The sequence below is a fragment of the Triturus cristatus genome, chromosome 7 (assembly GCF_964204655.1).
Source record: "Triturus cristatus chromosome 7, aTriCri1.1, whole genome shotgun sequence".
Taxonomy (NCBI): Eukaryota; Metazoa; Chordata; class Amphibia; order Caudata; family Salamandridae; genus Triturus; species Triturus cristatus.
The window spans coordinates 779670897-779697173 of record NC_140590.1 but is presented as its reverse complement, the minus strand read 5'-3'; the positions used below and the strand labels follow the sequence as shown (position 1 = coordinate 779697173).

The window sequence follows — 26277 nt, the reverse complement described above, 5'->3', positions numbered from 1 at the left end:
CTTGGAGAATGTTCTTGGTGCTGACTTCAGACTAAACAGGAGGACTTGGTATTGGTAAGGGTCCTCTCCCACCATGTACTTCAAGAACTTGTGATGCTTTCTGGTGACTGGAATGTGAAAGTACACGTCTTTTAGGTCGATAGAGCAGAGCCAATCCCACTGTTGCAATTGGGGGTTAATTTGGTGTAATGCCAGCATCTGCAACTTTTCTTGCCGGGTCCACTTGCTGGCTGTTTTGAGGTTCAGAATGGGTCTGAATTAGTTTGTCTTTTTTCTTGAAGAGAAAGTATCTGGAATAAATACCAACTTCTATAACAGGATGTTGACCTCTGCTCGTAACATCAGAAGTTGGCAGGTGGATGGTTTCGGAAGTATGGTCAGTGGAGGACTGATCAACCGCAGACAATATCCATTGCCAACAACATTCAATACCCAGGCGACTTGTGTTGTGTGTTGCCACTCTGCCAGGCAATGTTGTATGTCTCCCCCCCCCCGGAAGTAGGGAAGAGAACAGGGTGAAGTAATTCGGAGCTTCAACCCAGAAGGTTGTTTGACTCCTTGACCAGACTGTTGGGGTAGATCGCCCTCTAGACTGCCGTCGTTGGTAAGACAGGTAGGGACGCTGGTGCTGTTGTTGGGAACACTGCTTTGCTGGCAGTTCAGATACCATGGAGAGGACAGGCCTCTTTGGGAAGAAAAGTGGCGCTGGTATGGCCGGAAATATTTCGTCTTCTTCCTGGGTCTCTCTAGGACAACTGCCTTGAGTTTCTGTTTCTGCCTTCATACTTGCCATTTCCTCGTCGGCATGAGCCCCGAAAAGAGCTGTTCCAGAGAAAGTCAGATTCAAAATTCTCTGTTGTGACTCTGGCTTGAGGGATGTTCGGCGTAGCCATGAGTGTCATCTAAGAGCTACTCCGTGGCAGTATTCATCAGCAGCTAATAAAGAGGAGTCTGCTGCAGTACTGATCACTTGATTCGAGACCATTAAACCCTTGTTAAGGATCTCCATTAAGCGTTACCTTTTCTCCCTAGGCAGACGTTTAACAAATTGGTTCATGGACTCCCAAACAGCTCTGTCGTACCTGCCTAGTAAGGCAGCGGTGCTAACTGCTTTGATGGAGGTTGCTGCCGACCCGCACATCTTCCGACCAACAGAGTCCAACCTCAGACTTTGTCAGGAGGAACCGTAGCAGAAGTAGTGGCATGTTTTTTTGCCGCCACAACGATAAGAGTCTGGTGTAGGATCTGTGCGAAGGAAAGCTGGATCCTGCTCCGGAGGATGATTTTTTTGTGGAGCCTGGAAGGTGCTGTCTTTACAGAGGCTGGTGTTAGAAAAAGCTCCATAGCCAGTTCAAGAAGATCTGGCACTAGCAAGGGTCTAGTTACTGATCTCTGTTTCAGGGTCTCGTAAATGATCAATGTCGTTGGTGTCAACAAGGACTTCTTGAAATGTGGTGACATCATCCACCAGTGAAATGCGTGAAGGTGGAGAGTCAGACAATGTTGGTAAATAACGTCAGTAGACGTGGAGGATCTTGGCCGAGAGTGAGAGTGATTAGGACTACAATGATGGGAGAGTCTAGAAGAAGCTGAAGTATACCGTGAGCTGTGATGATGGTGCCTAGAATGATGGCACGATCGTGATCTCCGTGGTGTGACTGGTGGCAGAGGTGATGGTGGAGGAGCTGGGTGACGACAGGAAGATGGAGAATACGTTCTCAAATACTCAGTCTGGTGAGGAGTATATGCGCCTTCTCTTTTTCCTAGCCTGGAAGATGTTGATGAACCTCGATACCTCAACCTACTTGGCGACAGAATGCCAAAGGTGCCGCGACGTCTGAGTATGCCTCAATATCGATCTTCCGTGCCTCGATCGCGACCTAGACCTCAATGGAGACCGACATCGAACGGAGCCTGTCGATCGACGGAGCAATGGACCATGGTGATGGTTCCTGGCCTAAACGCTGATCTTCGTCGCCATCGTACCTTGAATAGACGGTAAACAGGTCGGTGCTATACCTCTCCTGGACGCCTTGACCAGGACCGATGACGTTTTTTCGCCGTTTCCTTCCTGGCACGTCCACCAGAGGGTGGGAACAGTGATCTGGTAGAGGTCTGACCCTTTCCATGAACGGAGTTCCCACCTTCAGACTGATTGTATTCTTTTTCCTCTGTTCCATGAAGGCGAATCTCCTTGAGGTCTCAAGGGGTGCGCCTGGAAAAGTTCTTGCAGCGCTGGCAAGATTCAGGAACATGGTCTTCTGGAAGGCAGATTATACACACTTGTGGATCTGTCTTGGTCTTTTTTCTCCCTCAGACTGGGCACTTGTCAAAAAGAGATGGCATTTTTCTGACAAATCACCTGTAATTCCTGTCAGGAAAATACACAAAACAGTAATTAGTCAAATTCAGTTAAGAATTTTGAAGAAAAAACAATTTGGGCTTAGCTCAATGCTCCAGGGTCCTGTCAACAGGAGCCAGAAAAAAGAACTGAAGTTGCTGCCACCTATTGTGCATGATGGGCTACTGGTGGTGTCTAGATTTTCAAAGGCATAGTGACTTTTTTTTTTTTTTTAGACATATAAGGGAGGCCTATGAGGCTACTCTGTCAGGCTCTCTTTATCTCGATCATAAAAAAGGGTTTGTGAGGGATATTTTTACTGTTTGGCACTATAATCATCTGAAAATTACTTTTTTCTCTTCAAGATGAAGATCCTGGCCATTGTAGCCGAGGTAAATATGCTGCATAATCTGTTTTTTTTATCTTAACTGTCTTTGCAGGCCCTCCTGAAGAAAATCAATATATATATATGAATGCTCGTTTGCCACGCCCCAGGAATGAGCTGCACTCGAACGCTGAACAAGGTGGCAAGCCTTTAATCAAGAGTACAGGCAGAATGATGCTGGTAGTTCAAATCGGACAGCTACAACGCGATGAGCCTGACGCGTTTCGAAGTATTATCCTTCTTCCTCAGATGCAATCGTGATTGTAAATGCGTGCTGGGGGCGTATAATTGGGCATTAAGAGATGCAGACCCGAGCACGCATTTACAATCACGATTGCCTCTGAGGAAGAAGGATAATACTTCAAAACGCGTCAGGCTCATCGCGTTGTAGCTGTCAGATTTGAACTACCAGCATCATTCTGCCTGTACTCTTGATTCAAGGCTTGCCACCTTGTTCAGCGTTCGAGTGCAGCTCATTCCTGGGGCGTGGCAAACGAGCATTCATTTTTGGCGGCGGCCCGCCGTCGAGTTGCACCACCCCGCGAAGAGAGGGGGCCACGCGGCAGGATGTATAGCGAGCCGGTTATGTGGGGCGTTGATCTGGGATTAAGGCAGACGCTGTTGGTGGTGGCCCATTGGCGGGCTTGAAAAGGACAGAAATTAGTGCACCATCAGCGGTTTGATTATTGGGACTACGACATCCATGATGCCTTGGGAAATTTGACCCGCCCATCTGGGGGCGTATAATTGGGCATTAAGAGATGCAGACCCAAGCACGCATTTACAATCACGATTGCCTCTGAGGAAGAAGGATAATACTTCGAAACGCGTCAGGCTCATCGCGTTGTAGCTGTCAGATTTGAACTACCAGCATCATTCTGCCTGTACTCTTGATTAAAGGCTTGCCACCTTGTTCAGCGTTCGAGTGCAGCTCATTCCTGGGGCGTGGCAAACGAGCATATATATATCTGCTTCGGGTTCCCCGCGTGTGGGAAGGACTATTCAGCAAGTTTAATTATAAAATGTAAATCCTCTGCGAGGGAACCAAAGGTTACAGGGATGTTATAGTTAGGCTCAGATTTCACTCATACAAACCACTGAAGTTCAGCAGTTCTAGTTACCTGAGCTACCTAACTTTGGCCCCCGCAATGCACTGCTTATGACCTCACATATTACATCACTGATGACATTGTAAGTGACATCACTGATAACATCTCAAATTACATCACTGATATCATCCACAGAACCACCCACACAGAACCATACACACCAACTCCCACACAACCACTCACATACCCATTCAGACCCATACAAGTACTCACACAAGTCACTCATCCATAGAGCCACTCAAATAATCAATCCCTCAGACAACCTCACACAACCGCTAACTCACCCATACAGCCACTCATGCACCCACTCACCAATACAACCACTCAACCATCCAGTCATACAGACACCAACACACCCACTCATACACCCATACAGCCACTCAAACACTGAGTTAGTCACCCATACAGCTACTCACACACCTACTCATTTACCCAGTCACCCACTCACATGTATGCCAACAGGTACTCACCTCTACAGTCACTGACAAGCACCCATACAGCCATTCTTACATTTACTCACTCACCCATAGTCACTCACACACCCATTCACTGACACATATACCACTTATGCACTAACTGATCGCTTACACATCCATAGACCCAGACACCTACTCACATGGATACACAGTCACTCACACAATATGTGTTACAATTATCATCACACAAAGTATACTAATTTAACTTTCGTAGTATCATACTATATATCTATGACTAAGAAACCTTTAAAAAACACAATCACTGGATGATGTAATCAGTGAGGTTATCAGTGATGTCACTGACCAGGTCATGAGTGATGTAATATGCGAGTTCATAAGCAGTGCCTTGCGGGGACATAAGTTAGCTCAGGTAACTATACCTGCTGAATTTCACTGGTTTTGTACGACTGAAGTCTGAGCCTAACTATAATATCCCTGTAACTTGATTTTTTCACTGTATATAAATTCATTATAACAACCTCTTAATGTAATGCAAAGCAAGCAAACTAACGAATACACCCAAAATGTGGCACCTGTCCTATCTAGGTTTCAACACACTGCAGAAACACACATAGAAATTTTAAACCTGAAATTTCCACATCCGTAAGGATCGAGGGCTTCTGTTCAGAAGGCCAAAATACAGTGTTCGAAAGCATAGAATAGAAGGCATCCTTTTAAATTTCACAAATTCGACTTTCAGAACGTCCTGGGGCACACAAAAAAAACAGATTTATTCAAGTTTATTTACATGTTTGTACATTTGAGCCCATTTCAAATATTACATCAATCTTGACCTGGAAACAAAAACCCTGAATTGGGAAGAAAACAATTAACATCAGAAAAAAAATCATTGCAAATCTGATAATTCACATATTGTTCTGTATTGGAACACACCCTAGGATTTTAGCAATGGCCAGAAAGAAGCAACAGACCTAATACGGCAATCATTTTAATGGCGAGGTAAATTCTCTCAGGATTTATAGCAGCCAGTTAAGAGACAAGAAAACAAGAACTCTGTGGGAAAAAAAAACGGACGCTAGAATACACTTAAATGCCTTCTAAAAAGAATATGCTCCCAAACTGAAGCTTTGTAGGGCTATCTCAACTTGACAGATTGGCCTGTATGCACTTGACATCCTGGACACTTAGCTCCTAGAGACAAAACAAATGTCAACAGTTTATGAAAATTGAAACAATTCTTTTAGTGACATTAATTGCCCATCGTCCGGATCCTTTAAATGTACAGTGGGAAGCTCTTAAGGGAGACACATAAGGAAATAAATAAATTAGTGTTTAATCTCCCCCCCCCACAACCCACATCAAGTGCACTCCTTTTCCGTTGCAACCCACGTCCCACCCACACAATTCGTCGCAGCAACGTTCCATGAGCAGCCAAACAGCAATATTTCACTTTCAGACAAATTAACTTCCTAGTACTTTAATCTGACTAGGCTATAAAAGCTGGCACCTCCAAGCTGGTGTGGCCTACCTTACTTGCTGTGTTCACGTTTCAAACTGCGTCAGCAGAGCCCGCACTTCAGGAGTGAGCTGTTTGGCAGCTTTTGCTGCCTCTGTGATTGCCTTGCGATACAGGCCCTTTCTCTTCTTGTTAAAGCGCAACTGGAAGTTGTCTAAAAAAGGGGCGAGCTGTGACACAGCAACGAAAGAGGTTGTTGGGGACCCAAACCATGAAATGCGAGCCTCCTGCCGCACTAACAGGCCGTTATCCTTCCGGCTCACAGTTATATTAAGAATGCGGGCAGGCCACCAGGGGAAGCCATAAATTTTGGCCCACACAATGTCCCCTGCACATATGGTCCTGCCATCTGCTCCAATACATTTGGAAACGTTTTTGGAAAACACCTTTATTTTCAAGGAATTATTCCGCTTTTTCTCTTCTTTTAAAGAGGAGGAGGAAGAGGAAGGTGTGTGCATCGTGCCTGGAGGGAAATCAAAGTTTTCAGTGGAACTACATTCAGAGTGGGAGGATTTCAGATCGTCTGTGCCCTCGCTACTACAGACGGAAGCACTGGAAGAGCCCGGCTGCTTCTGGTTTAAGGTCATGTAAACTGTTATATTGCTTTTGCTGCCACTCTTGTCCAGTGGCGGTGGGTCGTCCGGCTCCCCAGGTGCTGCACACACTTCAATGTCCTGAACCTCCCTGCTGGTCTCTTCAGGGACCCTTGCAGGGCTTTGCATTTCTGAGAGGGCCTCACCTGCTGAGCGAGTAGCTATGTAGCGAGGCTGGGGCTTGACCACCATTTTTCTGCTGCGCTCACTTTCAAGCCTGGTCTTCAGCGAGGAATCATTCTCTTCATTGCGGTACCTTTGTGGCTTTAGTCGCAGTCTGGGTGGGAGAGTTCCTGAGCTGGGGTTCTGAAAGCGCCGCGTGACCTGGACCCTGGTATGTGCATTTTTGGAGCTGGGTGTGTCTATGTGTTTCTTTTGTGCCTTTTCTTTGGCCATTTTCAACACTTCTCTTGCTTTTGCATGCTCCATATTTTTGTTCTGGAGCACCTTTTCTGTGTGTAACTGTGTTTTTGAAGTGTTCGCCTGAGCGGAAACAACACGCACCATTCTGCTGCGACCATGTGAAAGACTGGCCACTTTACCCACAGGATTCCGTTTCTGGCTTTCAGTTTGGGTTTTGCAATCCACCACATGATGTGTTTTTAATCTCTTACTTACATTAGTTACGCTCTCGTGCCTGCGTTTTCTGCTGTCGTCACTTGCAGTCCCCCCTCTCTTAATTTCCTTTTTGTCTGTCACAATACTGTTTTTGCATTTATCACACAAGACCTGCCTGGGTCGCAATTTGATAGCATTCATTATTGAAGTTGGTTCTTCCCTATACATTTTCCGCTTGGGACGCCGAATTTTCCGGGGAGGAGGTTGAGGTAAAGACTGGTTATACGTGTCCCTGATGAACAAAGGTGGGGGGTAAGGAGCGCCTTCATGGAAGAGCGGTGGGGGGTTGGACGTCCATACGCTTTGAATTGGACTTGGCTCCAAAGGCTGAACGGGGGAAGGAGGTATTTCGGATGGGCCCTTTGCCTCACACTTGGCCACAGTCTCTTCTTGGCATGATTTCACCTGGGGCTGAATGGAGGGTGATGTATTCTTGTATTCCCTTTTAGGAAACACGGTCACTGGAATTCCATGCGGTCCAAACCTTCAAAGAATAAAAATAAACAATTAGAAGGAAGCCATTTCACACTTTAAAAGCAGAGGACGCTTGAAATAGAGCGAGTAGTGGTATTGAGGGCACATACATAATCGTCTTTATTAACAGACTATAACAAAAAAAAGGCAAGAACTGTAACTATCACATTAACATGGTTACAGAGCTATCTTGCTTTCTTCCAGCCCACCTCAGTGCCACACTCCAGAATTCTCTTAACTTGATTTTGCTGGTGTCCGGTTCGCTGACCACCAATGCTTTCAAATAATCACAATTCAACATACTCAAAATACAACAGTCAAGCTAATATCCAGCCAACATTCTCGTGAGAGAATGCATGCCAGCCTTGAACAACGTCCATGGGCTGCCTACAGATAAGACAGAACATTCTAAACTGTCCACAACCCTCAAGGCACTATACACCTAGCATTCAGCCTACATCAATAAGCGGATCTCTGTTTATTGATCAACAAAACATTCACCAGCATTGCATTCTGTACAGTTGACAGAGCCAACTTTAAGGCAACAAATAGCTGGATGCAGTGTTTTCTGCTTGCCTGCTTTCTCTTCTCCCCAGTCTTTCACCCCGAGAGGTGAGCTGAGCTTGCTGCAATTTCTATCAACACCTGGAAAAAACTTTGCCTCTTCTGTGCACAACTATATTTCTAGCTACAAGGTATACTAGGTATATACCAATTGCCCTAGTGTTGGACCTGGCCCTTTCTGCAGGATCATCTACAAACATTTTGCCTTCACCCTCAGGCTTTCTGAACCAGTTTTTGTTGGCTTTTAAGACTCTGCACACTCTACCACTGCCAAACAGTGCTAAAACACTTGTGTGCTCCTTTAAACATGGTGAAATTGGCTAGCACCAAATTGGCACATTCAGTTTATTTGTAAGTGCCCAGTAAAGTGGTACTAAATATACCCAGGGCCTGTAAATTAAATGCTACTAGTGGACCTGCAGCACTTATTGTGCCACCCATTTAAGTAGACTTTTTAAATGTCTCAGGCCTGCCACTGCAGCCGGTGTGTGTAGTTAAAACTGCCAGTTCGACTTGGCAAAATAAACCTTTTGCCTGGCCCAAGCATTCCTTTTTAATACATTTAGGTCACCCCTAGGGTATGTCCTAAAAAGTCAATAGAGCAGGGTGTAGTGTATTTAAAAAGTTAGACTTGCACTTATTTTACATGTCCTTGTAGTGAAATAAAACACAACAAAAATCATTTCACTACTGCAGGGACTGTCTCTTCCATAGGATAACATTGGGTTAACTTATTACATTCAGTAAGTGATAACTTTCAATAGGCAGCAGGTGGGAATGTAGAGTTTCGTGTCCAAGGAATTGGAAATTAAAACCCTATTTAATGCACAAATCATCTCGGTTTTGGAACGACAGATGCACAACATCCCTCAACGCAGGTCCTTGCATCGCAGCCCGCAGTCTTCTCGGAACTGCCGCTGTGTAACGCAAGCCTTTGCATCGCAAGCCCATAGTCTATGGCATCCTCGATGCAGGATCTTGTGACGCTCTGCAACCAGGATTTATGGTACTTTGTTCAGCGGGCGAACTTGGTCCCTGTATTCGGCCAGTGCCCCATCGTGGTCGGCCTGACCTTGTGACTTTGTCCCAGACTTAAGAGACCAGATAACCACAGTTGGCATGAGGAAAAGGTTATATAATATGAACACGAGTGCAGACATTTTTTTTTTATTCACCTGACTTTGTACATAATTACCTGAGGAATTGTCCATGTACGTGCCAACATTGTGCATTCTTTTGCTCTCTATGCCTTTGGAAAAGTACTGAATGATTGCTAGAATAATTACACCTTGCTAATCATTTGTGCTTCTCAGAAATGTTAAGCCACACTTTTTCCATTCAATTTGCAATTAGTCAAGGTCTGTGATTCTTTCTTGCATACTTACCTTGAAAATGTAGTGTGGTTAGCTATTCTTTTTGTATGTATAACTGGAAGGAAATTTCCAATGGATTAGGGCAGGGGAGTGAAGTCTGCACGCAGACTTGTTTGAAATATAGTTTAAATATGAAAAGAGAATGAAAAATTTCCTAGCTAACGTACCGGAAAGTTTCAATTCTATTAAGGACTCGGAGGCGAGGATTATGCTTAGACTTTCTCCACTTTAATCACAGCAGCCATTTCAAAGTTATAAAAACCACTGTTCCCATGAACCATAGGGAACAACAATACAAAACAATAGAGTGTTCATGGAAAGACAGTCCTCTTCTAATGCACCAATCACAAGGCTCCTAGGAGTATGTAGTCCTCTGTCCCTCTTCATTCTCCCTCTTTCGTCGTTCTAAGCCAGCCAATCCAAAATCCTCACGAGTCCTGTTTGCCAGCGTCGCCTGCAGAAGCAAAGCACAACGTAAGCGACAGTGATGGCTAAGGTTTAACCCTGCCAGGGAGGGAAGATCATAGCATATGAGCACAGACCACATAAGAGAATCATCAAAGAACAAAATCAGTTACTTACCCCACTACGAGGGCGGGATATAGACCTGAAACAGGTACCCTGGGTGGGATAATCCTCGCCTCCGAGCCCTTAATAGAATTGAAACTTTCCGTTACGTTCGCTAGGAAATTTTTCATTCTATGTCAGGACCGGAGGCGAGGATTATTCTCGTTTAAAGCTTGCTCACCACCAAGTGTGCCATGTCTAGCACCGGCTTAAAATAAAACCGTTTGAAGGTGGAGTCGGAAGACCAGTCTGCTGCGTTCAGAATGTCTTCCAGACGAGCTCCCAGGGCAAACGCTTTAGAAGCCATGGCCCCTCTCGCCGAATGGGCACCAAAAAGCCGCAGATCAATTCCGGCCTCTTGCATCACCCAACGGACCCATGGGTGATCGTGGGGGAAGAGACTGCCCTATGAGGCTTCTTGAGCGTGATAAGCAACTGCCGCACACCTGAAGGACGGATCTCCTTGTAAGCCTTGGGGGAGTCTGGGAACGCAGGGTACGAAATGGATGTTGTCCCACATTTCGTATGCTGCCTGATCGTGAAGGTCACCCTGGAGGGAGAATGGATTCTGCCCAAGACGTCCAGAGCTAGCACATCCGAAACGCACCAGCAAGATATGAGACAAAGGAGCATGGCCAGTTTGGCAGATGGCTCCTTTCTGGACAAGAAGCGATTGGGTTGCCATGACAAGAACAAGTTGAGAACCTGATTTACGTCCCACAACTGAGAGTAACGAGGCTCAGGAGGCAAAGAAAGGCGGATGCCTCGAAGAAGTCGACAAACCAAGGGGTGTTCGCCCACGGGAGAGCCATCCACCATGTTGTGGCCAGCAGATATGGCAGACCAAAAGGTGTTAATGGTCCTGTACGCCAAACCTTCCTCCGCCAAAGCTGCCAAAAAGTTCAGTATGGCCGTCACATCTGCTGCCACGGGATTGAGACTCCGTCGCAGACATCAGCGAACCCATTATCTCCACGTGGAGCGATACCGCTTGATCGTACTATCGGTCCAGGCCTTGGACATGAATATCTCAGCCGCTCCCGAAAGGCCCGGGACCGCCCAGCGTCCCCTGTAATCCGCCACGCCATCAGAGTCAGGGAGCCCTGAGCGATGAGCGGATGGGGAACTTTGTCTGGAATGAGCAGAAGAGCCTGAAAGCGGGAGAGTGGGATTGGAAAATACCAAGAAAGTTCCAGAAGAACCGGATACCAGACTTGAGACCTCCAGATGGGCGATATCAGCACAATGTCCACCCCCTGGCGACAAACTTGGGCCGAGACCCTCGTTAACATGGTGAATGGGGGAAAGGCATACCCAGTCTCCTCCCTCCAGTCCTGGAGGAATGCGTCCGTGGCCGATGCCATCTGATCCGGCCTCCAGCTGAAGAACCGGGGAAGCTGAAAGTGAAATGAAATGAAAAATTATATTTATATAGCGCATAGACTACCCGGAGGCCTCGCAGCGCTTTAATTGATCACTGTGGCGGGCCGCAGGGTGAGACTAGCACGTTTTTGCAAACAGGTGGGTTTTCAAAGCTTTCCTAAAAGCCAGCCGGTTATTATTTTCTCTGAGGGCTAAGGGGAGGGAGTTCCAAAGTCTCGCAGCAGTATGGGAGAAGGAACGGCCGCCCCAACGTGCTTTGTTGATTTTAGAAGTGGTAACTAGGTGCAATGATCCCGAGCGAAGGGCTCTGGATGGAGCGTAGGGCACAACTAAGGGGGACAGGATGGCAGGGCCTGTTCGATGGAAAGATTTGTGCACAATGCACATAGCCTTAAACTGTGCTCTAGCAGCCATCGGGAGCCAGTGCAATTCTTTTAGAGCTTTCTTGGCTGACTGCCAGCGGGGGATGTTGAATAATAATCGGGCGGCGCAGTTTTGCGTGACTTGGAGCCTGTTGGTCACTGAAGCCGGGGCACCCAGATATAGCGTGTTTCCATAGTCCAGGCGGGAGAGTATCAGGGCCTGAACCATGATTCTCCTCGCCTGGAAAGGAAGCAGAGGGAGTACTTCGCGGAGCATTTTCATTAGGCCGACACACGTGGAGGCAGTTTTGGTAGCCTGGACCGAGAAGTCCAGCACTTTATCGAGCCAGATTCCCAGACTCTTTATCTGCGGTTTGGGAGGGGGGGGGGGGAGCACCAAGGCAGGTGGGCCAAATTGATGTCAAAATGGTCGGAGGAGGGTTACCCAATAGCATAATCTCTGTCTTCTCCCCGTTAAATTTGAGACAGGACGATTGCATCCACTTAGCAACGGCCTCTAGACAGAGGCCCAGGGTGTTGGACGGCTCCTCAGTGTGGTCCAGAGAGACCACCAACTGGGTGTCGTCCGCGTAGGTGACAATACGCACGCCAAAGGGCTGGACTATCTCCGCTAGAGGTCGCATATAGACATTAAAAAGTGTGGGGCTCAGGGAGGAGCCCTGAGGGACCCCACATCTAAGTGGTTGTTTAGGGGAGACTGCTTTGCCCTCAAACACCTGGAAGAAGCGCTCGTCCAGGAAGGAGGTCAGCCACTCCAGGGCCGCGCCCGACACGCCCATGCCTTTCAGACGGTGTAGCAGTGTGGCATGGTTGACAGTGTCGAACGCGGCACTGAGGTCGAGTAGTATGATGGCTGCTTTTCCTCCCCGGTCCAGCACCAATCTAGTTTCTTCCGTCACTGCTAGGAGAGCAGTTTCAGTTCCATGCTGCGGGCGGAAACCCGTCTGAGAGGCGCATAGCAGATTATTTGATTCTAAGTAGTCCACTAAGATATTATTGATGTGCCTTTCAAGCAGTTTGCTCATCCAGGGAAGTAGGGAAATGGGGCGGAAATTGGCCAAGTTGTTCTGGTCCAAGGTGGGTTTTTTCAAAAGGGCCCTAACCATCGCACATTTCCATGGTGCTGGGACGGAGTTAGAGGAGATGGAAGCATTAAGGACATCCAGAATGACAGGGCGGATGATGTCCATCACCTTGAGAGTTTGCGGGGGTGCTGGGTCATTGGGGGATCCCGAGATGACTAAGAAGCATTCTGTCTAAAGTGTCGGAATCTAGGAGGGGGAATTCATCCAGTGAGCTGGGGGCTAAGAAGTCAGAATCTGTGGTGGTGGTGTGGTCCATGTCACCACTGCCAGTAGAAAATGAAGAATAGATGGCCTGGATCTTCTGGGAGAAGAAAGTGGCTAAATTATTGCAACGGGTTTGCGCGCCGTCAGGTGACAGACGCTCGGGGGGAGGGGGAGAAATTAAAGATTTGGCTATTTTAAAAATTTCTTTGGGGGAGTTTGCAGCTAGATTGATTTTAGCTTCATAAAAATGGGCTTACGCAGATTTTATTTGATTTTTATAGAGCTTTATTGCGGCTCTATACTCAACTTGCTTTGATTGTGAGTAATCTTGTCTCCAGGCTCTCTCTAGTTTGCGGCAAGATTGCTTCATAGTCCTGAGAGTCGGGGAGTACCAGGGGGCCACTTTGGCTCTGTTTATTAAGTGCAAAGATTCCTCTGGTAGGACTAGGTCAAGGGAACTGGAGATCCAGTTATCAAAATTGACAATGGCTGTATTGGGATTGATCACATTTGGGGGTAGGTGTTCTATAAGAGCCAGTTTCCACTTAGAAAGTGGGAGGGAGGCCCATTTTCTTCCCCGCTGCTTATTGTGATTTTGTGAGATGGGGGGGGGAGCAAGTGGACCATGTAAAAGGTACTAAAAAAATGATCGGTCCAGGATAGTGGTACTGGAGCCTCGACGGTTAAGCTATCTAGATTGCTGTAGATGTGATCTAGGAGATGTCCCTTGACATGCGTTGATTGAAAGCCTTTCTGAGCCAGGTCAATGGACTGAAAGTTTGTTCGAAGACTATTGGCTGTTGAATTAAGTGGCTCATCTAGGTGTAAATTAAGATCGCCCAGCAGGGTGAAATTTGCCGAGGTGAGCACTAGGTTGGCAGCTAAATCCGTCATGTTAGTGATAAAGTTGTTGAGGGTGCCAGGTGGTCGATAGACTAGGATACCGGAGAAAGTAGTGGATGGGGAGAACTCAAGAGTGAAATGTAGGTTCTCACAGGCTGGCATGGGGGAGGGAGTGAAGCGGCATCTAAAGTTGTCCCTATAGATAATAGCCAGCCCTCCACCTCTGCCAGTCTTGCGATCCAAATGTTTAATAGTATAGCCTTGGGGGGTGGCCCATGCTATTGCAGGATCAGTTTCTAGCTGAAGCCATGTCTCTGTTAGAAAGAGGGCGTCTGGATTGAGCTCCTCTATCAGCATGGCCAGTTCAGTATGGTGTTTGGGCAGGGAACGGCAGTTAAGAAGGAACATCCTCCATTTCTGCTTGGAGGGGTTTTTCACAACATTTGGAGTAGTTATGCCCCAATCACAAGTTTTGCAGTGGGCCTTCGGGTGTAAGGGAAGGACTGAATGCAAACATAGTGGGTTGACCGAAGGACGCAATGCATATAGTGAGGAAGTGCTGTATGTGAGGAGATTTCCTACCATGATGACAGCTGGGTCCGGAGACTGGAAGCGTCTGGACGCGGACTGGCGCAGACTGGCTTCTCTTTGGCGCCTCTTCGGCGTGTCTAAGGCGCTACCGCTGCGCGTGCCGCTGCGCGGGGCGAAGGAAGTTAATATAGATTGGGCTCAGGGAACACTGGAGCGTCAACCCACTAAAATGGCCGCCAAGAAATGGCACTACCAGGAAGTAGGAGCGCTCTGTTCTCCCTCCACAACAATCAGCCCGAGTAGCTGCGGTGGACCGGGGAGTCAGTGCACAATTCGAATCACATTAGCAACAGCAGTTTGCATGTAAAAACGATTTTCTCTTTAAGAAAACAATTTTCTCCTTTTAAAAAAACGATTTTCTCTTTTTAAAAAAACACATTCAACAGAACAGCAAAGGTGCTATCACCTAGAGCGCTGGCGCAGGAGTGATCAATTCAGGTTCAGACGAGTCCAGACGAGAGGCAAAGAGGTCCGTCGAGAATGGACCCTAAATGCTCTGAAGGTCCGTGAAAACTCCCGGATGAAGCTTCCACTGGCTCACGTCGTAGAAATGGCATGAGTGGAAATCTGCCACTTGGTTGTCCAGGCCCGGAAGGTACTCCACCGTGACGGAGACATGGTGATCCAGGCAATACTGCCAGAAATTCGCCGCCAAGTCTGCCAGAGCACACAACTGTGTGCTCCCAAGATGATTGATGTACCGGACGGCCGACACGTTGTCCATCTTGAGGAGAACACAGGATCAGACAGACTCCTTGGTCCAACATTTGATTGCAAAAGAGCCCACCAAGAGCTCCAGACAATTGATATGAAGTTGTTGCTCCTGCGTAGACCACACACCGCCGGTAGTGAACTCTCCACATGGCGCGCCCCAGCCGGACCTGCTGGCGTCAGACTCTATAACGATATCAGGCGCTGAACCGAATATGGACCGCCCGTTCCAAGCTTCCATGTTGGTCAACCACCACTGGAGCTCCCCCCTGGCGGCAGAGAGGGTTACCTTCTGCGAGTAAGAAAGACCCCTGTGAAGGTGGCGAGCCTTGAGGCGCTGGAGGGCTCTGTAGTGCATAGGACCCGGGAAAATCGCCTGGATGGAGGCCGAGAGAAGCCCCACGATCCGGGCAAGTTGACGGAGAGACAGACTGGATTGAGTGAGGGCTCTCCGGATATCGTGGCGAATCTTCGTTATCTTTCGAGATGGGAGGCTGAGAGTGGACTCCACAGAGTCAATCACAAACCCCAAAAACACCACCTTCTGAGCGGGCACTAGCTTTGACTTCGCCTCGTTGACCACGAAGCCCAAGCTCTGAAGGATGATGACCGCTGTCTGAAACTGCGACGACTGGACGGACGGATGAGCTGCCCCTACCTCGTCCGGCCCCCCGGAAAACCCGAGGGTGGAAAACCTTGCGAATCAAGGTCTGGGCTTTATCAAGAGACGTGAAAGTATTCACGAACTTGCCCAATTCCCTGATAAAGGGCTCTCCAAAGAGACCCCCTTGGGCCACGGAGCCAGCTTCCGAACGGGCTAAATCCCAGAGCTTGGGGTCAACCTTAATAAGTGAGTTCATACGCCTTTCCGTGGAAAGCGCGCAGTTGGCGTTCCCAAGGAAAGCCACCACGCGTTGGGCCCAGGCGGAGAGGATCTCTGGTGAAATAAGGGACCCTGACTGCTTAGCCTCCTCGGCCATATCTAATATCTTGGTAATGGGGCCTAGGGCGTCAAGGAGCTTGTCCTGGCAAGCCCGCCAGGACCTATCGATACCCCTCTTTGGGTCTTTTACACATTTTTGAAGAAAGGTGGTCATGCGAGAGTTGATCTCCGGGGTAGCCGCCACCTTCCCCTCCAACGTAGGTCGGGGCACCCCACCCTCAGACAGCTCCTGGCTGTGACCTCTAACGGCCGGCAGATCCTACTGGCGACATACTGGGCTACTTTCTCGGAGGGGGCCCAGTCCAAGGACCTGAGATGCAGGACATCGGGGTCAAGCATGTCAGCACAAAGGTTCTGAGCGTCAGGCGTCTGGTCTGGACGGGCTGGGAGCCACGGGCGGGAGGGGCCAGGCTCCTCATCCCCTGCAGCGTAGTCCCCTGGGGGCATTGTGGGCACCTGCGTGGGTTTGCTAGCCAAAAACGCCTGCTTAAGGCGGGTGGAAGCGTCCAAATCAACCCCAGACTCTCTAGGTCGCTTAGGCTGTGGGGGCTGGGAGTCGGCGGGGGCTCCGCCGGACGTAGGAGGAGGAAGGGTATGGTAAGCCTGGGCCAGCTTTGCACAAGCCTACTCAATACGGCAAGACAGGAGCTCCTCCAAGGGAGTCATGGCCTGCTCCACCGCCTTGTAAATAGAATCCTGATACTCTTCCATTGGAGCAGGAAGATGGAGCGCCACACAGGTAAGTGGGTAAACTGGCGAGGGTAACCTCAACTTTAGGGGAGGCTGGGTGACAGCCTAATGCAAGGCGGGTAGAGCTAACGTTTTTATTGGGCAAAACCCTGGGACTGTCGGCCCTGGTGCAGTAAATGTAGAGGGCAGCCTGCCAGGTAAAAAACATCCCAATACTGTCTCCAGAAGAGCGTTGGAAAGGCCTAAATAAACGGACCCCCACTAAGGCGAAAAATAGCCTTGCAAGCAAATCTGCCTCACGGCAGCTACAGACTCGCTATACACGCAAGCGTTCAAGGGGGCGTAAATATAAATAAAACACTGCCTAAAGGCAGTCTTACGGACCACACACGGCGTACTGGCAGGCAAGGCTCTGGGGATCGACCGCGTCCAGCAATGCGCAGAAAGCCGGAGACGCGGCGAACGAGCGGACGCGTCTCAGCGCCCTCTGGCGGCGGGAGGAAGGCGCCACGAGCCGCACCACTGAAGTAACGGCGGTTAGGGAGACTGAAATCTCCCACGGCCGGGCGAGGAAAATAGAGTAGCAGTTAACTCGCAGAAAGAGTGAAAGCTCTTGAAAGCGAAAGCCAACTGCCCTAACATATAAGAAGCGCGCCCAAGCGCGAACCAAAGTGGTGAAAACACGCAAGGAAGGCCAATACAAGGCAGGACAATGCAACATCAGCAGCAATGAACACAATGCGAATACAGGGAATACCATGCAAAGACTGAACGTGAAGGCCCTGAAACGGCAAGTTCACACATGTAAACCCTGTAGAGAGTATAAAACCGCACATTACAGTAGAGAGAGCATAACACCACACGTTATGAGGAGAGGCAAAAAAGGCAACACTTATCTGGCTGCCGCAGCGAAGAAAGAGGGAGAATGAAGAGGGACAGAGGACTACACACTCCTAGGAGCCTCGTGATTGGTGCATTGGAAGAGGACTGTCTTTCCATTTACACTATTGTTTTGCATTGTTGTTCCCTATGGTTCATGGGAACAGTGGTTTGTTTAACTTTGAAATGGCTGTTGTGATTAAAGTGGAGAAAGTAGAAGCATAATCCTCGCCTCCGGTCCGGACATAGAATTGTTTTCAGTTGTTCATTACCTTCACAGAACAGCTTTTTCCTGGTTGGTTTTGCACCCGCTTAAGCGTGAATAAACTGCTCTGTTTTACCTCGGTCTACCTGTACTTCTTTGGATTTAAGTGGACAAGAGCGGAAGTACCCAGAGCGCAGAGGTGCGCTTTCCACAGATGGAACCTCTATGTGGGAAATCCAACAGCATTTGAGTCAGTGGCTGAGGTGACACGACCCAAGACAAAGGGATAGCGGCAGCCCCTGTACAAGAGACTAGTTTCTTGCAGCTGCCATCTGAAGTCCCAAACTGCTGTCCCTTGGCACCAGGATCTCCCCGGCAGAGGTTCCAAACTGGTCAAGCGAAAAGTGGCTGAATTGCAGAGTAGAGAGTCGGACGTCTTCAGCAAATACTTGGTGAGATTGTTCAGAGTTATTTTGAAACAGGCGTTTTGAATTATTGATTTCTTTTTGGTATTGAGGATTTTATTGCATTATATTGGATGGGTTTTAGGTTGGACCTGATAAATAGGCTTGTATTGATTGTATAGATGGTCTTTGACTTTAAGGCACAAAAAGCGAACGAATGAAATATATTTCACAGTGTCGCTGTTGCCGTTTCACGAGTCTATGCCTGAATGAGTCCCAACCAGTCGCAGTTGAGGGTAGTCCTGCATGGAAGTGATGACAACATATGGGGCAGGTGTGAATTTGTAGAAGAGACTGTGGCATCGATAGACTAAGGGAAATGAGGATTTGAGATGGCCGCTGGATGGGTAATATGATTTCAATATTTGCAGCAATGTTTGAGAAAATGGTCAGACAAGCGATGTGGGATAGTGTTAATAAATGGGACAAACATGCTACAATGTTAATTAAACAAAAATAGAAGGAACAAGAAAAGAAAAAGGGAGTGTTGCACAAAGCCAAAGCATATGATCAATTAAAACAAACTGAAAGTATTGAATGTATGGGCAGAGATTATAGAATGACCATTAACAAGACATATGTGACAAGAGAAACAACGTGAGGACAAGGATGAGCTTTAGCAAAACTAATGGAAAATCCCCCACCATATGTCCCACCCGTTCCCATACCTGCCGCACAGGCACAAAATGTACCATTAGATGGGTCAGCAGGGAAATTCACTTCTAGTACCCATTCCAAATGTACCCATTCTTCCTGCACCATTACCAGGTCAGCAACTGCCTGTCCCACCCAGACCAATAGTTAATCAGTCTGCTGTTCAAAAGCAGTCACAAGCAGGACAAGCGATACCTGCATCAAATGTACTGACTACCCCTCAGGAATTTTTTTACCACGGCTTATGACTGGATACACCCCCCTCTGCATCCCAATCTGCTGGAAACACGCCTGCAAGTGATTCACAAGCATAATGGTAATTTGAGAGATAGGAGTAGGAATTGGAGGGACAGACCGTATACTAAAAATGGTTCAGAGAGCTGATCCAGAAGAGGTAAAACGGATAGCCCATAGATGGATGGATGACAAATAATGTCACCATGAATACTGTTATGCCAACTGTAAATAGGTTTGATGTTTTTCAGCAAAACTTACTCATTCAATATATGACTGAAAGGAAAGAAGGCTGGTGGACATGTTGTAATAAACATACCCCACAAGAGGTGTTACAATTGTGGCATGATGCACAAGGTCACATGATTCCTTCCGCAGAGGTCCTGCGGGCTGTTGAAAATGGTTTGCATTAGGGTGTTAAGGTTAGAAGAAAATATCAAAAAAATGAATGAACATCCCATGAGGGAAACGCAACCCCTTCCTGCACCCACTGCTGCAGCTGGTGTTCTTGGTCAGAACCCCAATCCCCAATGTATCCATACTCCGTGGAGTAGGTATGAATTAATGGCAATAAGGGAAGTTTTGCCAGACATTAGGAAAAACCCAAAGGGATTTTATGAAGCCCTAGAGTCAGCCACTAAATTATGTGTAATGACATTCAAGGACTTGGATCTATTTTTTGATGCCTTACTCCCGAGAGTAATATGGAATGGAATACGTAGACACTTTGGGCATGCTTGGGTACATTTTGAAAATCTTGAGACACAGAGAAGACCAGGAGACAGACCAGATCAACTAATACTTGATTTACCTGATCTAATTATTGCTTACTTGCTACGAATAATACCAAGGGAAGACGTACATTGGGATAAAATAACAGCTTGTAAAAAAAGTCTACAGAAGAAGTCGCAGACTATTCCACTAGGATGGAAGAAATATTCAGGGCTCACAGTGGTCAGGATTTGGCAACTGTCACAGGGAAAAGAAAGTTTGCTGACAAATTTCTGAATAATTTGATGAAAGAATTAGGAGAGTTGATTAAAGTATCAGACAGTACCTGGCCAACTAAAGAACCTGCAGATCATTTGGCAATGCCCACATATTATGGGCATTACCACAAAATAAAGAAAAGAATAAGAAAATGAAAGAATTAAAAACAAAGGTTTTGCTACAGCAAGCATTCCCAGACAGAGGAAGACAAAGGGGTATGGGAAATGTGAGGGGAGGTGGACGAGGAAGAGGGGCTGGTAGAGCCTCATCAGCTCCTGCACAGCAACACTGAGCAGGATTAGGCCAAAATCAGTGTGCCTATTGTTTTCAGGAAGGTCATTGGTAGGATGAATGCCCTAGCCTACAGGGCCAAGCAATTGTGGCAAGAGGAAGAGGTAGTTTGGTGCTAAGGGAGACAGGAAAAGGGGGCACAAATAGGAAAGATTTCACCCAGCGTCAGAAGGACAAAAGTCTTAAGAATTATTTTGATGACCAACAAGTTGACAGAAGTTTCTATACTGATGATTTTACTGACATTGATTACAATACCTTTGAGTATTCACAATAGGGGGCAGCAATGGAAAGGGTGGAAATAGGGTCATGATTCCAGTTAATCAAGCAGGACCATAAGTCACCATAGGTATAGAAGGGGAAGTACGCAACTTCCTAATTGATACTGGTGCCACTAGCACCTCTGTGGGTCATGACCAATTTCCAGGAGCTCCCCTCTCCGGCAGAATGAAAATCAGTGGGATTCTCAGGTATCCCCATCCAGAGCCCGACCTCCAAACCCCTAGATGTTACTGTAGGTCCCTTTCAGCACCTTTGCCCCATTTGTGCTCACTAAAAATTGTGCTGAGAACTTATTAGGTCTAGACCTATTGAAAAGACAATGTTAACATTTATTGTTTGCCTGGTGGTGTCTTTATATCAATAGCTTCTGATAATTTTAGCAAATGTTTTACAATGACAGATGTTACTCACCTAACATCTGAATTACAGGCAATTGATAAAACAGTCTGATCATCAGGAGATAATGATGTTAGTAAAATGGACATAGATCACATAGTCTTCACGGTTAAACAAGGTGTCCCCTTACCCCACATTCCTCAATACAAAATATCCCAGAAGTGAGAGGAAGGTCTCAAAGAGGTTATCTCTGATTTAATATTTAAGGATGTTATAAAAGAAACAGAAGGCAGCCCATGTAATTGTCCTATACTTCCTGTTATTGAAAAAAAAAAAAACAGAATCCCTAATAGATTAGTGATTGATATTTGAGTTATTAATAAATTTGTAGTACCCCAATATCCTGTTGCAACTGACATGAATTCCATTTTTACCACGATTCCATCTTCAGCCAAATATTTTACTGTGCTTAGTTTTAAAAATGCATTTTTTGGTGTGCCCGTTGCTAAAAGGAAGTCAATACCGTTTTTCATTTTCATAACAAGGGTGTTCCCTTCAATTTACCCAATTTTCTCAAGGGTATACAGAAAGCCCTAATATATATATATAGTCAAGCTTTGAAGAAACAATTAGAACTTTTTAACCCCTCAAAAGGCTCTGGATTACTCCAATACATTGATGATCTATTAATTGCCTCAGATGCAGAGGAAGGTTGTAAGGAGACAACAGTTAATTAGTTACATCATTTACACTCGTAGGACAAAGTGTCCTTATCTAAAATGCAATATTGTCAACAGGAGGTTGCCTATTTAGGGCAATTCCTGTCAAGAAAGGGGGGGGGGGGGGGTAAGAAGACTGCGCCCACAAAGAATTGATTTGATACAGAAAATGAAACGTTCCCAGATTCAATCTGATGTTTGCGCCTTTATAGGTATGACTTCCTTTTGCAGGCAGTGGATACCTAATTTCCCTTTAATTGCAAAACCTTTGCTTGCTCTAACACCTAAGAATATTTGTAACACACTACCTTGGACAGATGAGTGTGAGCATGCTTTTCAACAACTAAAGAATGCTTCATGCAATGTACCTGCTGAGAAAGATGGCTGTGCTCGGTTTTAACACAATCCCATGGTGGGGTGGGGGGGGGGGGGGGGGGGTGGGGGGGGGGAGAGAATTAACCTTGTGCATAAAATTGTATGCACACAGTGGCAGCTGCTGCAGTCAGAAATATATATTCTAGGTCACAATTTGAGGTTATGGGATCGCACGCTGTAGAGGTGCTACTAAACAAAACTCAGACTCCAGCACCTGACCAGTGCTCAATTAACAGGTTATGAGTTAACACTTTTTGCTCCAAATATAATTCTGAAACATTGCAATGTTTTGAACCCAGCCACACTATTACCCTCCCCAGTGATTCAGGGAAAGAACACCATACCATGTTTGTGTTCACCACTGAAGAAGGGACGGGTAGACCCAACAGATAATCCCATAGCTGACCCACAGGGAGAGTGGTTTGTGGATGGGTCATGTTTCAAATTACCGGATGGTACAAACACTGCTGCATATGCCATCAATACTTTGAAAGCAGTGGTAGAGTCATGTAAAATACCGCAAATGTCAGCACAAACAGTAGAAGTAATTGCCCTTACACGGGCATATGAATGAAGTAAAGATCTGATTGTACATATTTATACTGACAGCCAGTACGCCTTCGGTGTTGCCCACTCATTTGGGCGATTATGGAAAGAAAGAGGCTTCCTGACCTCACATGGTACTAAAATACAGCATGGGGAATTAATAGTAAAGGTATTGGATGCTATGATGTGACCGAAAAAAGTTGCAATTTTTAAATGCAGTGCCCATAAAAAGGTTATTGATGAGTTAGGTCAGGGAAATGCTTTTGCAGATGAAACAGCCAAGCAAACAACCAGATCTGACTATAACTTAATGTATGTTATAGGACCAGCTAGATGGGTCTCTTAAGTACTAATGAACAAGTTATCCTCTAACGATGTAGCTGCAAGAGACCTATATTAGTTATAGATTCCTTATCTTAGAATTACCTCCAGGCGTCGGACAGGATCAGAGAAATGTTTTCTTAGCAGTACCCCTACGAGTCAGTAGGTGGCATCGGTCGCCTCCGCATCCGTCATTGGCATCGCGGTCGCCGGGATGATGACGCAGTGTCTACTTAGATGCCGCCCTTGCGCGCTGATGTCAGTTCTAACACGACTTTCCACGCCAGAAGCGCATAGCCATGCAAGACACTAACCACTGGTGCACAAAACAAGGGCCCGGCAAGGGAGTCCCTATCCCTAGAAGTCAGGTGGCAGAACGGGGAGGATGGGTGGAGTGGTAAGGAATCTACAACTAATATATGTCTCTTACAGATACATTGTTACCGAAGGTAAGTAACTTGTTCATCTGAAAGACACTATTAGTTATAGATTCCTTATCTTAGAATAGATACCCCAGCAATACCAGCCCCGGAGGTGGGTCTGCGAACTAAGTTCACACAGAACAGAAAGGCCGAAAAAGCAGTTTCCCAGACTTGGATGTCCAGGCAGTAATGCTTAGTAAACGTGTGCAGGGATGCCCACGTGGCTGCCTGGCAGATGTCAACCAGCAGAGCTCCACGTCCCAAAGCAGTACTAGCTGCCATCGCCCTGGTACAGTGGACGCACAGTCCTACTGGAGGTTCCTTTTTAGCCAATGAATAACAGATCTTGATGCATAGAACGACCCATCAAGAGATAGTACGTTTGTGCACTGCCCAACATTTCTTGGCGCCCACATAACCCGCGAAAAATTGATAGTCAACCCAGAAGTCTTTAGTGTGTTGAAGGTAGAAAGACCGCGCACGTTTTGGGTCCAGACAGTGGAGCCTCTCTTCCTCTGTAAAAGGGTGTGGAGGCAGGAAGAAGGTGGGCAATGGGATGGTTTGACCTGTGTGGAAAAAGGTAACCACTTTGGACAGAAAAGATGGACTAGTACGGAGGACTACTTTGTCCGGATGGACAGCAAGAAAGGGAGGTCTGGAAGATAAGGCCTGAAGCTCACTCACCCTGCGAGCAAAGGTGATGGCAAGCAAGAATGCAGTCTTCAAAGTAAGGAGACAAAAAGGACAATAGTGTAGTGGCTCAAAAGGAGCCCACAAGATAAGTGAGGACAAGATTCAAGTCCCACTGGGTCATTACGAAAGGGATGAGTAATGACCTTCAGACACCTGTTAATAGGGGACTTGAAAAGAGAAGGCTGATCAGACAGGCGAAGAAAGGCCGAAATGGCTGAAAGTTAGCCTTTAAGAGTACCTGGAGCCGAGCCCTGCTGGGCCAAAAAAAGAATGAAGAGGAGAACGTCTGAAAGAGGAACAGTAAGGGGATTCACAGCCTTTGCTATGCACCATGCCACAACATTGTTCCATCTACAGGCGTATACCGTTTTAGGGGAGTGACGCCTGGCTGCCAAGATGACATTACAGACTTCGGGAGGAGGTCGAAAGCGGTCAACTGTCACCGCTCAATCTCCACGCAAGGAGGTGGAGACTGGATAGATTTGGGTGAAGGACTGTCCCCTGCTGCTGTAACAGAAGATCCTCACAAAGAGGCATTCTGATCAAAGGATCGATGGCCAAGCTCAAGAGCTCAGGGTACCAGTCTCTTCGTGCCCATTCCGGAGCCACAAGAATGACTTGGTCCTGGTCGCACTTGATCTTCTTCAGGACTCTGGGCAGAAGAGGTACAGGCAGAAAGGAGTACAGGAGGCCGCAACTCCACTTGTGACGAAAAGTGTCGCCGTGCGAGAGCCGCTTTGGAAACTACCAACGCGCAGAACTGCTGACACTGCACGTTCTCTTCGGTGGCGAATAGATTTACCCAAGGATCTCCCCACTGCTGAAAGAGACCTTGCACCACCTCAGAGTAAAAGACGCCATTAGTGATCGATCATGCACCGGTGGCTGAGTTCGTCCGTTCAAGCCATGTCGAAAGGCCTCCTGACATAGGGTCCACGACCCCACCACACTTGTTGCAGTACCACATGGCGGGGGTGTTGTCTGAACACCTGCACTATTCTTCCTTTGACAGAAGGAAGGAATGCCTTCAGTGCAAGACAAATCAATCGGAGCTCCAAAAGGTTGATGTGGAGCCCGGACTCCACCGGAGACCAGAGGCCTCTGATCTCTGCCTCTCCCATATGGCCACCCCATTCCAGGAGTGACGCATCCGCCACTTTTTTATTTTCTGGTTGGATAAAGTCAAGGGATCGGTCGTTGACCCAATTCTGGTTCATAAGCCACCACTGCATCTGACTTGCTGTCCCCTCCGAGATCTGGACGACATCGGAAAGATTCCCCTGGTGCTGCGCCCACTGGAACTTCACGTCCCACTGCAGAGCCCGCATATGCCACCTGGCATGACATCAGCAGGATGCAGGAGGCATGAGGCCCAGCAGCCTAAGGGTCACACACACCGAAATCCAGAATAGAGGCTGAAACATCGGTATCATTGCCCGAATATCCCAGACTCGCTGCTCTGGAGGACAGACCCAAAAGTGCACTGCGTTCAGAACCGCTTCGCTGAAAAGGAGCTTCTGGGAGGGAATCGGGTGCGACTTCGGCATGTTGACTGAACCCCAGCGAATGCAGGAGGTCCGCTGTAGTCTGGAGGTGGGAGACAATAGCCTGGGGCGAGCCCACCTTCAACTGCTGATCGTCGTGATAGGGGAAGACTGGAACCCCTGATCGGAGCAGATGAGCTGCGACCACCGCTATCACTTTTGTGAACACCTGAGGGGTGCTGGTATTGGGAGCAGGCAAACTAAAAAAAATGCTCATGGCCTACCATGAACTGAAGTTAATGCCGGTGGGCAGGCAACGGGAATGTGAAAGTAAGCGTCCTGCAAGGTCAACACAACCATCTAGTCTCCAGGGTCGATCAAGGGCAGACAAGACCTGAGCAAAGGTTAACATCCTGAACATCTCCTTCCGGAGGAAGCGGTGGACTTCCCTAAGGTCTAATATAGGACGCAGGCCTTGGTCCTTCTTGGTTACCAAGAAGTAGTGGGAGTAGCAACCATGACCTACTTCTGGCACAGGAACGTGTTCTATAGCTCCCTTGGCCAAGAGAGCC

General features: G+C 47.4%; 1 protein-coding gene across 2 annotated transcripts in view; it reads right to left on the bottom strand.

Annotated features, from left to right (window-relative positions):
* LOC146810542 (uncharacterized) overlaps positions 1-26277 on the bottom strand; it is a 206881-nt gene that overhangs the window by 83064 nt on the left and 97540 nt on the right. For both annotated transcript variants that reach the window (XR_014966610.1, XM_085617581.1), the window contains exon 2: positions 5801-7483. Coding sequence is in view for 1 of the 2 variants with exons in the window: in XM_085617581.1 (XP_085473707.1) it covers positions 5815-7483 (1669 nt within the window). In the remaining variant the exon portion in view is untranslated. The remainder of the gene's footprint in view (positions 1-5800; positions 7484-26277) is intronic.